The following is an 18,204-nucleotide window of genomic DNA, read 5'->3' as shown; positions in this document are numbered from 1 at the left end:
TGAGTGGGAAGGTAGAAGCTATGCCAGTGAAATTTTACTTAATAAGATCTGTATACATTAGAAAATAGTTCAGCTAAATTTGAATAGTTTTCATAATCCTTTTTTCTATTTTTAATGCCTGGGATGTAGTATTGATTTTGAGAGGGTGTCAATTTAAAATAATAGTTTTAATAAAATTTTGGAAGCAGAAAATATGTGGTTTCTTATTTTAAAAATATTATAAATGGATCCATTCATATAAGTTCTGCTATTTTTCTCAGAGATTCACGTGTGCTAATAGCCTCTGTACGAATATTGACTTTTCATGTATTCAAATCAAGAAAACGTTTAACCTCTTAACTCATAATTTAAATTCTACTTTACACAAACAGGTTTCCATATAATTTTACTTTTAGTGTCTCAGCTTTAGAGCTTTTAACTCTACTTAGTCTTTTATGATCTCTGAAATATCTCTTGATCTCTTGACTTCATTTAAATAATATGATTAACAATGGTTTGAACATATTTATAGCTATGAATTTATTTAGGGTTTTTTTTTTTTTTACTGCTTACCCTAATTCATTTTTTTAGAACTAGTGATCTGTACAGAAGAACCATGGCATTTGCACATAGAGAATTTCAATAGTGTTGTGTGAAGACAGTTAATGTTATCGACACTGAGTAGGATATTAATTCAGATGCAAACTTCTTGATCTTGAATCTTTAATCTTGATTTTATCTCTGAAAACTTGTATGTACTTTTGGGCTTACTCGGGACACTGTTTCCTTCTGTAACACCCAGTCAGTCAGTCACTGAGATCCGTTTCCATTTCAGATGAGTTCAGATTAGCTCATTGTTGTCTTTATTATCACACAGAATAAAAATCATCTTTGGCATGTATGCAAAATGGTAAACACAAGTTTGTTCATTGAGGTATTATTTGTAATAGCAAATGATTAGAAACAACCTGAATGTCTATCTCTAGGGAGGGAACTGGTTGACTTTTGGTATTCTGTACAGTGGCGTACTGTTCAGCCATGAGAGAGGTAAAGCACCCCTCTGTGACTAGTAATGGACAAGGCCCTAGAAATATTGTTGAAGGGGAAAAAAGCAACACATGCATAACAGTCTATCAAAGAAAAACCTGAAGGGATAGCCAAACTCAAAAAAAATGACTGCTGTTGCCTTTGGAAGGACAGCGGTGAGTTATAGATAGCTGGAAGCTAGACACCCTTGTTTTCCTTTCAGTTCTGTACCCAGTGTAACCTATGTTTTAAAATTACTTTAAAAAATGATCTTCATTACAAAAGGGCTTATAGGTAAGTCTGAAACTGAAACTATACTATATTTAATGTTCAGATATAAAATTCACTTTTACTGATTAAAAAGAAAAGTTGGATATTACAGCAGAAAGCTTGGGCAATGTTGTGTGGCTCTGGTTATGAGGAAGTGATTCTTCCTTTAATATTTTGCTTTCTACTGCAGATTTATCCTGGGAAATTATTTGTGTCTTAGATTTAATGGAAACTCTTTTTAAAGCCAAATATTCTCCAATGCTATGGTACTTTAACTTATCTGTTTTTAAAATTCTGATTTTTTGTAACATTATTCTTTTAAACCAGAACATTCAGTCACTTCAACCTTATCAAAATTAATAACAGTTTGCCCTCCGAAACTTAGATCCATCTGTAGTTCTAATTGAAGTTTTGCAAAAACAGCCATTTGGATTTTTCTCTTCTCACATTCTAAATTTTTTTTTAAGAAATTGAAATTTATATCTTTAAAATATTAGACAAAGTATTATTTACTGACTGAACTGTGCCCATTGCAGTTTAAAACCACCTGCCATTCTGAATTGTTTTGTAGATTTTCAGGCATTCTTAAATTAATTATATGTCACCAAATGCAAATTTCCTTTATGAAATAAGTGGCATGCTCTTTGAATATAGGAAATAACTCTTGCAAAGAAATGCTTGATATTCAGAATTTGGAACAATTGGTTGGCTAGGGAAACATTAATGAACATCACAGACTGTCTTGCTTTCATAGGAATGAATTTAAAACTATTACTGTTTCTTTGTAAATGGAAAAAGAACTTCTAATTGTCCATATTTATAGCAGCCATATGTTCCAGCCATATGTCCCAGACTTTCCAGGATAGTTCCTAGTTTCATATGCTCTGTCTCCTCAGATCAGGTGTATTGATTTTTAGTTTAGAAAATTTGTTCATTTTCCTAATAGTAGAAGTATGTTGCCCCTAAGGTTTTTTGGGATCATCTCTCTCTCTCTCTTTTTTTTAAAGATTTTATTTATTTAGTTCAGAGAGAGGAGAAGGGAGGAAGAAAGAGAAGGAGAGAAACATAGATGGTTGCCTCTCACACTTCCCCACTTGGGGACCTGACCTGCAACCCACACATGTGCTCTGACCAGGAATCAAACTGGCAACTTTTTGGTTCTCAGGCCAGTGCTCCATCCACTGAGACACACCAGCCATGGCTGGGATCATTTCATTTACAGTAGAAGTTAAGAAACTCATTTCAGATCACTGGTTTCAAAGAAGGAAGATGTAAGAAGTGTTAAGAAAGAAATGTTTTAAATATTTTTATATACCAGAGTTACTTGAGACATGGAAATTTTCATTATATGAATTTTTTGTTAATATGCTTTGTTCACAGACTGTAATCAATCAATGAACAAGGCGTATGGGGCAATAATATATGGGATGAAGTATTTTCTTTCTGTCTATCCTGCAGTGACCAGGCACTTCCTGTGCAGTAAGGACTGCATTATTTAGGGAAGATTGATAAGTTAAGAGTTCTTAAGAAATGGGGAGCATAACAAACACATGAAAAGATATTCAATATTGTTGGCCATTATGGAAATGCAAGCAAAGCCACAATGAAATACCACTTCACAGGCACTAGGAGGGCCATTATCAAAAAGATGGGTAGTAATTAATGTTAACATGGATATGGAGAAATTGAAACACTCTTAACGATGCTGGTGGGATTGTAAAATGGCGCAGCCACTTTGGAAAGTCAGGCAGCTCCTCAAAAGGTTGAACAGAATTACCATATAACCCAGCCATTCTACTTCCAAGTATATAGCCTATGTTAGGACAAAAACTTGTACCCAAATCTTTATAGCAGCATCATTTATAATAGCCAAAAGTGGAAACTTCAATGTCAATCAGCTGATAAATGGATAAATAAATATAGCAATATTATTTAGCAGTAAAAAAAAGGAATGAAGTACTGATATTTGCTACAACATGGATGAACCCTGAAAACATTATGATATGTGGAAGAAGTCAGGCATAAAGAACTACATACTGTATGATTCCATTTATATAAAAGGCCCAGAAAAGGCAAACCCATAGAGATAGAAAGTAGACTGGTGGCTGCCTAGGCCGGAGGAAAGAGGGAGGAAATGGGTATGGGCTTTCTTTTTAAAGTGATGACAATGTTCTAAAATTGTACACTTTAAGTGGGTGAATTGTATAGGGTGTTAATTATATCTCAGTGAAGCTGTTGTTTTAAAAGGGTGGAATGTTTTGTTCACTGGTTGAAGCAGTCTGTTTTATACCTTCTTTACCAGTGGTTCTCAACCAGGGACAGTTTCGCCACCCAGGGGCAAGTGCCAGGAGGCATTTTTGGTTGTCACAACTGGAGGAAGAGTGGTACTGGCATTTAGCGGGGGCCGTCCAGGGATGTCACACATCCTCCAGTGCATGGCATACGATAATCAGTTTTGTTTCTAAATATAAATAAATAAATACTTGAATTAAAACATTAGAACGAAAGATTTTTTTCCTGAAAGTTTGGGCCAAAAACATGGGTGCACATTATACACACCAAAACACGGTAAACTCTATGTATGTATCTTCAAGTTAACATAAATTTTCTCCTGTCATTTTCAATCATATATTAAGCCCACCAACTGATCTTTAATTCAGATATGTTTTTCAGTTATAAAACATGCATTCGATTCATTTTTAGACTTTCCATTTCACTGATGATAGTCCCAAGACATTCATTCATTATGACCTTATTTTCCTTGTAAGTCCTTAAACAACTGTATAATAGTTAATTTCACTGTCTGCTAGTTCCTAGATTCTGGCTCATCTTGTGGTTGTTTTCTTTTAATTATATTTCATTTGATACTGGATCATATTTCTTTATGTGTTTAGTCATTTTTTTTTGTATACTGGACGGCGTGTATGGTACATGGTGGAGACGGTGGATTTTGTTATCTTGCACTGAAGGTTGCTGATTTTTCTATTAGCAAGTTGTTAACAGAATGCTTGTCTCCCATCAGGTGAACATCAGCTGAAACCCATGCTCAGTGCTTTCAGCCTCCCTGCCATTACCTTTCACACGTGCAGTTCAGCAGTTCAAGAGTCAGCTAGGAATTTGGGTAGAGTTTATATATAGATTTGGAGGGACTCATGGCTTCTTCCTTTCTGGGATTGTGCCTCTCACTTCCCAGTTTTGTTGTTAACCTCAAAGTAGGTCTAAGAATTTATCAAGCAAGTTCCATTTCAGATTTCTGTGTATAGTTCTAATCACTTCTCCATATGAACTGTGGGGTAATACCAGGTGAAAAGCCATATGTTCCTTCTTTCAAGATTGAATCCCCTCCAGTTTCTGCCTGCTTTTGGTCAATCTATGGTGCTGTCAAATAGTTATTTTTATATTTTTAGAGTACATAATTATTATCTGCAAAAGGATCAATCTAGTATATTATGCCACTACCAGCAGTTACATTATATTACTTTTTGTTTTCTATTGGTATTGTATAGGATTGAACAACAACAGCAAAACCTTCTACTTTTTTGGTAAATGATGGCAGTAGTTCATCAAAATTTTCTAAAAGGATTGAGCATATTACTAATCTTATTTTTTCTTTTTTCTCTTATAGACAAGAGATGATTTCCTAGGTCAAGTGGATGTTCCTCTTTACCCATTACCGGTTAGTATATTCATGATTTTACTTTTTATGTTTATTATTTTTAGTTTAAGAAATTAAATTCATATTAATATTTGATTTCTAAAATATATACTGCTATTATTTCTTAATATGTTTTCTGTTTTAATTTGATCATCACGGTCCCCTTATGTGAACTCCAATAAGAAATGGAGCCATTGAAGTTTGTTGACATTATGAAAACATTGTTTGAGGAAGATCAGCTTGGAAATGTTCTGCTAAGTAACTAGAAGGGGGAGAGCCTAGGCTCACAGAAAGACACTAAGACAGGCTATAACAATATAGGCATGAAACAATCTGGACCAAGCATAGAGCACTAAAGGAAAACAGACAGATTTAAGAAACATTTTAGAATAAAACTATATTGGATCAAGTTCCTGACAGGGGTTTAAAAAATAAGTAAAAAGTACAGTTAGAAGTTAGAAGGAAAAGCCCTTTTGTTTTGAAATGATGTATTTATTTTTTGCCTTACTTATTTTCAATAGAAAACAGGAAAAACGAAAACTTGGAGAGGGCAGCTGACAGAGATATGAAAATAAATTGTGTAGGGAAAAGGGACTGGAAGGATTGAGAGTTATCTCTGTCGAGGTAACAGTGGAATCTCTGAGAATGATTGGCTGTCCAGACAAGAGAGATGAAAGCACTGAAGGCTAAACATTGACCCTTGGACAGTTGTGGGTCTGTCAGAGGAGAGAGAGAAGACAGACAAGGAGAGACAGGAAAAGAACCAAGTAAAATAATGTCATGATAATTCAAGAGTTTTATGACTGAGTGGGTAGTTAACAATGCAAAATGTAACAGGGAAGAAAAGGATAATATAAAAACAAAAGGCTGCTGCTGAACTTGGTAAGAAAAAGAAGTAATACTTTACCATATCAGCCTTCTGAAATATTTATTGGCTTCCTATAGTCTTCAGAGATGATAAGTTTTTAATAATATATTGAATTCAGTCTTATTTTCCACGCTGTTTACCCTTTCATTCTCCTAGAATTGTCTCTACGCTCTGACCGTGCCAGCTTTCTGACACTGCATATTCCACTAACCACTCTTCTGCTTTTTCACTTCCTACCCTATTTTTGGCTCCACAACACACCTGCTCAGCTTGTTTTAGACTCAGTTGTGATGCCGGTTAAAATTCCTGTGGTGTGGGACGGTGAAAGCACTATTGATTATAACCATTCATCTAAAGCTAGTTTTCTCATTTCTAACTTCAATTATGCCTTAGACCATAGTTCATTAATATTCTTGAAAAGTTCATGTTTTGGTGTTATAGATATATCTTGAAAACCCACTGTTTTATTCTAGACAGAAAATCCAAGAATGGAGAGACCATATACATTTAAGGATTTTGTTCTTCACCCAAGAAGGTCAGTAAATATAAAATAATAACATATTAAGTTTTTTAAAAAATTCTTCATTATACCTTATAGTAGCTGCTTTGAAAATTCAAAGTTTAAAGCTTTGTAAATAATCTACTTCTAAATTTTGTATTATTTTTAAAAGTGTTATTGTTATGTCTGATTATAAATTAATATATACATAGTATAAAAATTCTGAAAATACAGAAAAGTGGTCACACCCCTTTGGGAAAGATTTGTCCCCCCGATACCAGACTAAAAAGCTAAAATTTGTCATTTTACATTGATTTTATATCACAAAGTATATGTAATTTTGTCATACTGTGTTTTAAAAAATCACAAGCATTAGTTCATTTAGAACTAATATCCAACTCAACATGTAAAAATCAATTTCAGAAAAATCTAACTATATTTTGCATAATTTAATAAAAAAAGGTATTCGAAGAACTCAAATATTTAGAGAAAATAACATGAGTAAAGACTGGAATTTAAAACCCATAATTTCATTTTCCTAAATGAAATTACTTGATTTTTGTCAAAATTCTAAAGTTTAAGCTGTAAATAAAACTCCTTTTGATCTTCTGTACCAATTAGTCAAGTAAAATCTAGTCAAGACATGTGTGTGGATTTACTGTCAAGAAGGTCAGAGCAAAGCGGAGGAAGAACATCTGTGAAAACAGCATTCATCTTGCTTTTAAATTAGAAAATGCATTTGAAAAGCATACTATGGGAACTTAGCAACTTTTTAATTTAAAATTTTAAAATTACTCTTTGTAATATATATATATATATATATATTTATAAACAAAAGACAGTGCACTCTGACTATTATTATTTACTTTCTGTAAGAGAAGTCACATATTTAATTTCTATAGAAGCCTTGAAATATACATCTCTTTCCTCCCTTTAATTTTCACGGGTTGTGACATCTGCATACCAAGAATAACAAAATAAATATTTCTTCCCTTATTTGATTGCCCTGGTAGCCTGCTTTTCAATTTGTCAAGTGCTTTCTAGTATCCTTATCTTTAAACACTAACAATTTACATCTTCTGTCTGCACTACATATTATTGCAAGTGCAGAAAGAACATTATTCAGATAGAAAATGTACTGCATTCCTAGATTTTTTTCACCCCATTAAGTGCAAACCCACAGGCTTAGTATCTAGATGGAAAGACATGAAACATATCATTGTAGAGAAACTCTTCTATAAAAGATTATCAGAGCAAGGTTTCTGTATCTGTCTTTTGTAGCAACAAGTCAGTGTGTTCACTGCCCCTTAGATATGGTGACAGGCCACCGTTAGTGGCCTTGGAGACAAGCATCAGGGATTTTATTGACCACTCAGGGTAGGTCCACTTTCCAAATCCAAGAGAACTATACATACACAGAAGAACTACTGAAAAAATTAATGGACACATGGGGGAGGCGTATTTCTTGAAGACAGGAAAAAAGAATTAGGACTCTTGTCTAGAAAGACAAAGACATAACTGATATTTATAAAAGTCACCCAAAAAATTTATGTAGAAAGGTGGGACACGCAAAGATTTCTTAAGTAAATAGGATATCGCAATTGATGGGGGCAGTAAGTCTTAATTTAGAAGCTTAAGAAAGATGGGTTTAAAAAATTTAAATATTAATACAGTGGGTAGCAACCTTGAGCATAGACAGCTCGTTAATCAAAGAGGTGATACAGTATGAAAACAGATAAGGTGAATCAGTGTAGGACAGATTCAAACAGCTGTCAAAGAAAGATACTAGGTTCCAGACGGTTATCAGGCTTTGCTCTTCACTCTTCTGTTGTCTCATACCATGTGGCTAGATTAGTATCTCAAGTGCATATCTCTGAGGGTGCCTTTCTGTATTCCCAAAATTCTCTGGCTTCACAGAGTATGCAGAATAAAACCTCAATTTCCCTTGTTTCACCTGGATCTCACCATCCCCACCTCCATTATGTGTACCCTGTAATCCAGCCGAGTTCAATTACTGCCATTTCCTCAACTTCACCCTAGGTCTCCCATCTATTTCCTTGTTTTTTGCTCTCTTCTTCATTCACATGCCTGTCCCATTACTGCCACAGACCAAAACCCTCCCCTGTCTTCGAGTCCCAACTCCAGTACCAACTTCTCTTAAATTCTCTCTGATCTTTTACTTAAACTTCCTGAGTGTCTTACTTATCTCATAAAAGTTGTTTATTTATGGTATGTTCCTTTTTCTCTACCATTTATTCTTTTTCCTAGATACTTTCTGTATTATAATTTGTCATTGAGTCTCCTCTAGTAGCTGGTGGGTGTTCAATAAACTCTTAGTATATGAATTCTTTTCTTTCTAGTATTAAAGTTTTGTGAATAATTATTTTCTCTTCTATAGTCACAAATCAAGAGTTAAAGGTTATCTGAGATTAAAAATGACTTATCTACCTAAAAGCAATGGCTCAGAAGAAGATAATGCAGAACAGGCTGAGGAATTAGAGGTGAGATTTTATAAATATTTGGTTAAACTAAACATGAAATACCTAATTTCTTATTTTATTATACTGTGAAAAAAAGTAACTTTATACAATGAAGTTAATATGTGCAGTAAGGTCCTGGCCGGGTATCTCAGTTGGTTAGAGCATCATCCTGATACACCAAGGTTGCAGGTTTGATCCCCGGTCAGGGCACATACAAGAATCAACCAATGAGTGCATAAACAAGTGAAACAATATGTCAGTGTTCTCCTCTCTCTCTGTCTCTCTCTCTCCCCCCTCTCCTCTCTCTCCCTCTCTCTCCCCACCCCACCCCACTTCTTCACTTCTCTAAAATCAATAATTTTTTAAAAATGTGAAATATAAATTATTTACCTGGATATTTATTTATTTTACCCAAGCATTTATTAAACATTTCTCTAAGGATATTTCTATAGAATGAATGGCCATTATTAATGGCATTCGTAAAGGTAAAAGAATAGAGAATACAATGTTTATAAAAGAGAGCATTTATTATAATTGTCATTAACTGTTTCTAGTTGTTTGGTTTTCTAAACCATGTCATGTTCCTCTGCATCAAAGTAAGAACACTTTGTAAGTCAAATACATGGAAATTTTGAGGTGACTCTGCTAATTAGGAACTTTTTATGAAACACAATTCCTGTTACTCTTCCTGTCATGGTTGGAGACAGAGCTCATAGGAAAGGAGGGAATGGGAGAAAGAGAAAGAGAGAATTCAAGTGATCTAATAAAAAACCACGTTTATTTGGGGCAAATAGAATTGAATAATTTTCATGAGTGACAAAATAAGAGAAAGTCCAAGTCAGGTATTTGGGCCAAACCATGTGTATCTGGGGTGAGTGAGGAAGAAGCCAAGACTGTGTATTCGGAATAGAATTGGGCTGGGATTTGGAGACTGGAATCCTGTTTGCAAGGTCTGCTACTGGCCAGCCCTGAGCTTCTCTGAACCTCAGGTTCTTCATTTGCATAGTCACCGGTTTTGCCAGATGAGGCCAAAGGTTTCTTCAGCAGAAAAATTCAAGACTTGAAAAGAAGACAAAAACACCTGCCCCTTGAGGCTTCCCTTGCAGAACATTATCATCAAAGTTAGCATCTTGCTCAGTGACATTTAGTGAAAACACACAGTGCCTTGTCACCCTGCCCCTTTGCCTGAGGGTCTGGTTAGGTCTCTGGAACTATAAAGCTGAGGACCCTCCCCAAAGACTGGGCTCTACCTCACAAACCCACATGCCTTCAGAAGAGGAAGAAAGCTTTAGAATAAGCAGAGCTTTTGTAACAACTTTATGGGAATTTTTTATATACACAAATGAGATTTTGTTTTGTGGGGGGATCTGAAATAATGGCAAGAACTTTTTTTTTCAACTCATAGAATATAATTAGTCCTTAGTTTGGTGGCCAAAGAACTCAGTAGCCTTTCTTATGTCTATATTCACTTATTTAATTTACCTTTGTATCTTTTTTGTTTTTCTGTGATTTATCAGACTTAACATTTTTAAGATATTTATTGGGTCAAAGTTTCTGGCATTTTGGTGCACAGGATATTTTTCCTAATAAAATTCTGTTTGAAATGAAGGATGTCTGCTGTAAAGAAAGAAAATTCTTTATTTAGTAACTTTTAAAAAGCTAACAGCATTTTATTATTTAGTAACCTGCTCCAAGTGTTGCCCACGCACATGTATCACAGGTACCTTATTCACAGTTCAGTTTCTGTGGGCAGAGCTGCTTTGCCTCATTTTGTGGTCTGAAGTCTCAATGTTTGAATTCCCTCAGAGTGCACCTTATAATTTCAGTGGATGTAAGCGTGTAGGAGTTTATTTATGAAAGGCCCCAGGAATTTAAACACATGAATCTGTGCTTATTTATATTCTGTGTAGCTCATGACCAGAGAAGTCTTGCCTTTGACATCTAATTTGTGACTGAATATACACAATTCTACTATTTAAAGAAAACAATTGTGATCAGCACAAGAGGCTTACTCTAAGGTAGTTGGCATTCCTTAGTAAGATGGCTATATAGATAATCATGTAACATTTGATTTTTGTACCCCTTGCAACTTTAGATTTATGTGTATTTTACAAGATTAACATACAATGTTGTAGCTCTGAACACTTGCTTTCTGAGTTTCTTTAACTCCATTGGATTGTGGGCAGTTGCATCTCAGCTTTGAGGTTAGTAATTAGTAACATTCATTGACACTTAGACAATTATTCTGTGAAGAGTATTACACGATACACGTGTATGAGGGAGACATTATATATAAAAATGAGAACTCAGTCTTTCTAAACAAAATTAAAATGTACAACTGTACTTTTTCAAACTTGAAACAGGCTTTTCAAAAAAGGTTCTTAATTAAATTAGTTTTTTCCTCTGTTTGGATTTACTTGTGTAACAGAAATCAAATAAGCAGACCTTTAAGAGACAAATCTTTAAGAAGATTTTAAATATTTTCTGGTATCATATTCCTAGCTGTGAATATTTTTACAATCATTTAAAGCAGAAGTGAGGACAGTTTTATTAATAAATGTCATTAATCTGCAGAAAAATAATCAATGACCATATTCAACAAAAAATTACATCTTAGTCTTTTTTGAGATAAAAGACAAAAATTCAACTCATGTGCTTTTGAAATTGAAACTGGAGAAATAAAATTTGGTTTAATTTATACAAGACTAAATTGTAGGCATGTAGGTCCAATATTATGATTATTTAAAGGAAAGGAAAGGAGAGAAAAGCAAGGTAACATAGATGGAGAGAAAAAGTAACAGGACTGAGGGAAAGAACAGAATGGAGTTTGGAAATTAAAAATTAAAAAAAGACATCAGTTCCCATAGATGAGCTAAAAAGGAAAACAGAACAGAGAATAAAAAGAAAGGGAGTTGGTGCTACTTCCCATCCACCTTCCTTTTCCCAGAATAACTCTGTCTTCCTCTTCCCCTCCCATCCTGTTCTGCCTCAGGCTGTAACAGTCCCACCAGAGCTAGAAGAGATCAGGAACCCCTTCTTGCCAGAAAATACTCCTTTCCTTCCCAGCTTTTCTTCCTGATTCCTTGTGTTCAGATCCAGCTTTCAGTGTAGAAGAATTCTCTTACATCTTCTAAGCTATCAACTGGTGGACACACACCAGCCCTTAAGTGTGGGGTCCACAGTGCCTAGGGAAAAAACAAGCTCTATATTTATTAAGGAAATTATTTTTGTCTGTTATCATGGTACCTAATGTTGGCCAGTTTGTCATTTTTTTAAATGTTTGCTTTTTTTTAAGATTTTATTTATTTATTTTTAGAGAGGGAATGGAGGGAGAAAGAGAGAGAGAGAGAGAAACATCAATGTGCAGTTGCTGGGGGTCATGGCCTGCAACCCAGGCATGTACCCTGACTGGGAATTGAACCTGCGACACTTTGGTTCGCAGCCCGCTCTCAATCCACTGAGCTACGCCAGCCAGGGCTCAATTTGTCATTTTTAAACTTCGATTTAGCAGTTTTTTTTCTCATGTACAGATTCAGGGGTTTTATAATCAAATGTATCAATCTTCTCTTTTTTTGCTCTGGATTTGGTATTATACTCAATGGCTTTCCCACTCTTACACTATATTTTTTAAATCTCTCAGGTATGTTTTAAGACATTTTGGTTTGACTTTCTAACATTTAAATATTGCACAATTTCTAACACCCTGGTATAAGGTAGGAAGTAGTGATCTAAATTAATTTTTTTCTATTTTTTAGGTAATAAGCCTATTTACCCACAAATTTGAAAAGTGTCTTTATCATGGACCAAACTCCTATAATTTTGAGTCTCTTCCTGGGCTTTCTAATCCATCCTGTTGGGCTCTCTTGTGTGCTCCATGGCCACACAGCTTTAATTCTTGTGGTTTACAGTATATTTTATCTGGCAGGGTTAATCTCCAAGTGTTGCTCTACTTTTATAGAATTCTATTAATTTTTCCTACATGTTTGTGTTTCCATTTGAACTTCAGAATTGCCATGTCTCATTATTTTTTAAAAATTCATAATGTAGTTTAATTGGAATCTTGGCAACTTTATAAATTAACTTGGGTAGAATTGACACCAGTGTGAGATTGAGGTGTCCTAGCCAAGATCATATTAAGTCTTTTCATTCATTCAGGAATTTGTAAGTTTCCTTTACTAGTTTATTTATGCTTTCCTAGCCATTCTAGTATTTAGTGAACCTTGTACCCACTGCCTTTTCTATTTTGAGGTTTCTGGTATCAAAGAATATATATTAACTCTTGCTACCCTTTTCCATTAATTCCTTACTTTAACTATCTGGTTTAAGGCTTCATAATATTTACCCCCTCTATAATCCCAGGAAATTTCCAGTGCCTTCCAAGCATTTCAAACAAAACAAACAAGACTTTCTTTCTTTGGCTGACTTGATGAAAATGTTTTCCCTGGGTCCAGAGGAGAAAGAGAAAAAGCCAGACCAGAGAGTTGTCATGACTTTTTAATCAGTAGAGTGTTCATTGTAGCAACTATTTTTAAATCACTTGGACTTTTCATGCCTCTGCATATTGCACCTTCATCTAATATTATCTTTTGCAGGTCTCAGAGAGTTATTGATTTCCATCCTATACAAGGTGCCTTCTCTGTGGGAAGGCAATGCCCAAGACAGCATGATCCCTGCCCATCATTCATTTGCTTATAATTTAGAGAACAGCCTAATTTTACTCTAGTTTAAATTATGCTTCTCAGTTTCTCAGTGCTTTCCATTATTGTTTGTTTGTTTGTTCGTTTCTGTTCTTTTTTTCCTATTAAGTATGTTCTAAAACATTTTTGGAAAATTTTAAAAATTTTCAAGAAAAAGTTAAATGTTACCATTTTACAAAAAAGTCTTCATTATCATGGAATTTCATATTATGATCTTAAAAGTTGACAGTGTACTTATTCTGTCTTTGTGTAACTTATAGAACTAGATATGCTAACTGACATTTTAAATTTCCTCTAGCATAATTTATAAGATTAAAAAAATCAAGCATAAATTTAATTTTTAATATTCTGTTTTTCAGCCTGGCTGGGTTATTTTGGACCAACCAGATGCTGCTTGCCATTTGCAGCAGCAGCAAGAACCTTCTCCTCTACCTCCGGGATGGGAAGAGAGACAGGATGTTCTTGGAAGGACCTACTATGTAAACCATGAATCTAGACGAACACAGTGGAAAAGACCAACCCTTCAGTATGTGCTGGTGGCTTTCACGTTTGTAATTGGAATACATTTTGACCATTAATTTTTTTTTTGAAGTCATGTCTCAAATGAATTTGTAATGTTGTATGAGTCTATAAACTGTAAGTGCACCAGGATTTTTATGGCCCAGGACTTAAAAAATGCTGTCTTAGCTGTTTGTTTTTTAAAATAATTTGATGATACTCAAAATTATTTGAGTCACAAATACCACCCTTCAAACTGCCTCTTTATTTTAATAAGTTATTAATTATGTATATCTTTAATATTATGTAGCCAAAAATGGTACATTTTCCTCTTTAGAATGATTTAGAAAATGTTAGAGATGTTTTGCAGTTTATTACTAAAATATAATAAAATTTAAAATTCTACAGTACACTATTTTAAAAATATAAATTATTTTGTAACATATAATGGATTCAAAACAAGGGTCTTTAGTTAAACACCTATTTAACACCATGTTTGCCAACATGGCCAATGTATACATAATTTCTACCATACACAGATCAAGGACAGAACAACTTCAAGAATGACCTCCATTCTCATTTACGTCTCCCTGGTGACATTTTTCTTCTATCATCAGACTACATGTTTGTAAATAAATTCTCCCCGTATTCGTGTTTATTATCCAATATCCTTCCACTTCTATCTTACAACTTTCTGAAATCTTTCTTTAGTCTTCCACTGTCTGACACAGACTTAAATTTTTTATTTATCCATTAACCTTCTAATTTTGTACTTTGGTATTTTGTGTCTGATGGCCCAGGCACTTTCATGGGTATTTTCTGTTCTCAAATCCTCCCAAAGCAAATCAGTGATCCATGGCTCAGGGGCACTGATTTCTGCAGAATGACATGCAGATTGCAAAACTGAAGACCCTGTAAAACTCTGCAAAATTGTCGTATTGCATACTCAGTATTAAGGCAGGCTTGACTTGAGCAGAATCACATTTCTTTCTCTATACTTGTCACTTTCAACTAGCCCAAATTAAATGTTTGGCGGGGGGGAGGGGGGGCGGAATCTGTCAAAATTTTGTTTTCTCCAACAACAGCACAGTAAGAACTGGTCCTCTGACTATACCGGGCTTATAGGGCATTAAATAAATTAACAATAACTTTGTTATTAAATATTTGAAAAAATCTTGATCTGATGGTCTGTATATAATAAATGCAAATTGCTAAAATAATATACCTAGTAAATGACCAGAGTAACTTAGGAAAGGCACAGTAGAAAGACCAACCCCTCAGTATGGCACCACATACCTTTCCTAAACCCAGACATGCCTTTTTTCATACCAGGACCATTAAGTGTTTAATTGTAATGTATTAACTTATTTCTCTGCTTTTACTTTTATTAGTATTTATTTTGCTGAATTTATTCCTGGGCCATAAGCTTTTGTTTCTTCAGTTTCTTCTGGAATATGTTTTTCTTTTTGCAACCTCCTCTTCTGGTGCAGGAACAACCTGCTCTTTCTCAGGAAGGATCGCCTCAATGTGGCAGGGAGAGCTCCTGTGTGGGTTACCCGCCCATGAGCTCTGTAAGTTCTACGCTGCATCTTGGGAGCTTTGTTCACCTGGATGTGCTCAATGACCAGAGAATCTACATCTAAACCCTTACGTTCAGCATCACTCTCTGCACTTTTAAGCATGTGTAGCAAAAACTCAGCACTCTTTTGGGGCCACCGACTCTGTGTCCGGCCCCTCTGTTTGGCTGGGGCACATCTACCAACCCCACCATTGTATCGACAGAATGGGACACATTGCTTTTTTAAAATGATGTCTTTCAGATGCTTGGTGGGTTTTTGAACATGCATACCCTTGATAGCCTGGGCAGTTTCATGAGTGTTGTTAAAGTAAACAGGAAGATTTGAACCTCTTGATTTGCATGATTTTGTGGGATTTTCTGGGTCAAGTGAATAGCGAACCATTTTCAGAGGTCATGTCTGGTCGCTTTCGGGAAGACCTAATATATTAACTTTTCAGTTGCAGCATCCTTACACTGTCATCCATTCTCCCCTCTACACCCACGCATGGGGAACTTTCCCCCTGGCTTAAGATCAATTTAGAAAATGTTGCTATCTGATTCAAGAAGACGTATATGCAACTGTTTAAACTTCTCTTTTATGAACACTCTAGTGCTGCTATCGTTTGTCATAACGTGGCAAAATAATATAATAAAATTATTAGTGAAATTCGGTTGATTCATTCAACTTTTCATTGATTTGATTTTTTTGAGTTCTCATATATGTCATCAACTATCACAGGCACAGTGATGAACTAAAATACCAAAGGCACACATATTACATACACATTTCCACAAAAATTTTAACTCCATAAGGTACCAATGTGCCCACAACTTAATCTATGCATGTTGAAATAGCTTCTGACCAAAAACAATAAATTCTGATCTGATACAAGTATTTTTTAAATGATCACAGAATATGTGACTATTCTTCTAACTCTCTTCAGACATGGGTGATAGCTTTTGTCTTTCTAAAACAGGGACAGCCTAGCAGATGCTGAGGATGGTAACATTCAACTGCAAGCACAGCGTGCATTTACCACCAGGCGGCAGATATCCGAGGAAACAGAAAGTGTGGACAACCAAGAGTCTTCCGAGGTGAAAATAATTTCCTTTTTATCGTAGATAGACACATGCTATATCAATAGATTAAAGTATGTGTGGCTTAAGCTTATTCTGTTCATTTTAGAACTGGGAAATTATAAGAGAAGATGAAGGCATCATGTATAGCAATCAGGCCTCGTCACCTCCACCATCAAATAACTTGGATGTTCGGGTTCAGCTTGCAGAAGAATTGAATGCCATACTTGCTATTCCTGGAAATTCAGCCACTGGCCAGCCAGTATCCAGCTCAGTAAGATGCTCTTAGATTTTGTTGTAGCTTTAGGATTTTATATTGTGTGTGTGTGTATCCATTCATTATCAAACTTATACATAAAATTTTGCCTTTTCCCAGTTTATTGAGATATAATTGGCATATAACATTATGTTAGTTTAACATGTACAGCATGATTAGATATATGTATATATTGCAAAATGATCCCCATAGTAAGTTTAGTTAACATCCATCACTTCAAATATTTACAAAAATTTTTTTCTTACAATGAGAAAAATTTGTCTCAAATGGCACATAATAATATATTAGTGACTTTGGGACTTTACGGCATGATCATTTTTCAAATTTTCCCACTTATGGTATGGAGCAGAGTCTTGGATAATCTAAATGATCACTGGAGTCCAAATGTCCATTATATTGATGCTCTTCAGCCAAAGACCACACCATGAACACACCTGTAATTGAACAAGTTGGGTTTATTATTCATTTCAGCAAGGGAGGGCACATACCATGAGTGTCTTGGTAAGAGGATGTTATAAGGACTTAATAGATTTGTGCTCATGTGGGCAGTTTGGAGGAGGGCGTAAGAAAGCAAGATTTGGTGCCCCGAATTCTGTCAGGTGATGGGGATAATTCTGGAGTAGGGCATCTCAAATCTTATCAATAGCAAGACTAAAGAAATAATAAAGAAGCTGAAATTTACATTTTCCAGATTAGGGAGATATTTGGTATTTCTTGGAAAATGTGCACATTTTGTCTCTGTTCAGAAATGATTGCAGAGTGGTCTTGATTTTGTCTTTATCCTACTGATGAGTGCTGGCCCAGATCCTGGATGATAGGGCTGCTTTTCTCCTCCTTAATTATACCACAGGTGTTACCAACACACATATGTGAATAAGAGCTGATGCACTTTGCCTCAACAAGGAGATAGATGACATTCTCATTTCAGTTACCAGTATAAAAATTGCTGTCTGTAGGGTGCAGAAGCAAGTATCCCAACATATATGGCAATAATGTGATCTTTATGGCTAGCTCTCTAATCTGTATCATCAAAAGAGATCTTTCAGTGAAAAACAAAGATTATTCTCTGAGGATGCTAGGGTCATTCTAATTGGAGTTCCCCTGAGTTTCATTCAATTAGTAAGTATTTATAGAGGGCTGACAATATGCAGGGCACCATATGCTAATGTATCATTGGAATATAGCCATACCCACATGTTGGAGTATTGCCTATGACTGCTTTCACACTACATCAACAGAATTAAGTAGTTATAGTAGAGACTAAAGATATTTACTTTCTTGGCCTTAACAGAAGTTTGTACATTTCTATTTCAGCACGTT

At 35.0% G+C, this 18,204-nt stretch overlaps 1 protein-coding gene and 1 pseudogene across 3 annotated transcripts in view; one reads left to right on the top strand and one right to left on the bottom strand.

Annotated features, from left to right (window-relative positions):
- The window catches only part of NEDD4 (NEDD4 E3 ubiquitin protein ligase), a 120,947-nt gene that overhangs the window by 70,556 nt on the left and 32,187 nt on the right, over positions 1-18,204 (top strand). For 2 of the 3 annotated variants that reach the window (XM_028506828.2, XM_028506832.2), the window contains 6 exons: positions 4,901-4,951; positions 6,272-6,333; positions 8,696-8,798; positions 13,834-14,000; positions 16,508-16,625; positions 16,717-16,881. In XM_028506828.2, the coding sequence (XP_028362629.1) occupies positions 4,901-4,951; positions 6,272-6,333; positions 8,696-8,798; positions 13,834-14,000; positions 16,508-16,625; positions 16,717-16,881 (666 nt within the window). The remainder of the gene's footprint in view (positions 1-4,900; positions 4,952-6,271; positions 6,334-8,695; positions 8,799-13,833; positions 14,001-16,507; positions 16,626-16,716; positions 16,882-18,204) is intronic. The other variant, XM_036033893.1, reaches the window with a different exon arrangement.
- On the bottom strand, positions 15,366-15,983 carry LOC114492504 (annotated as a pseudogene).

This window comes from Phyllostomus discolor, chromosome 1 (genome assembly GCF_004126475.2).
Source record: "Phyllostomus discolor isolate MPI-MPIP mPhyDis1 chromosome 1, mPhyDis1.pri.v3, whole genome shotgun sequence".
NCBI classification, from domain to species: domain Eukaryota; kingdom Metazoa; phylum Chordata; class Mammalia; order Chiroptera; family Phyllostomidae; genus Phyllostomus; species Phyllostomus discolor.
The sequence above is the reverse complement of the archived record's forward strand: the minus strand, read 5'-3'. Positions and strand labels throughout refer to the sequence as shown.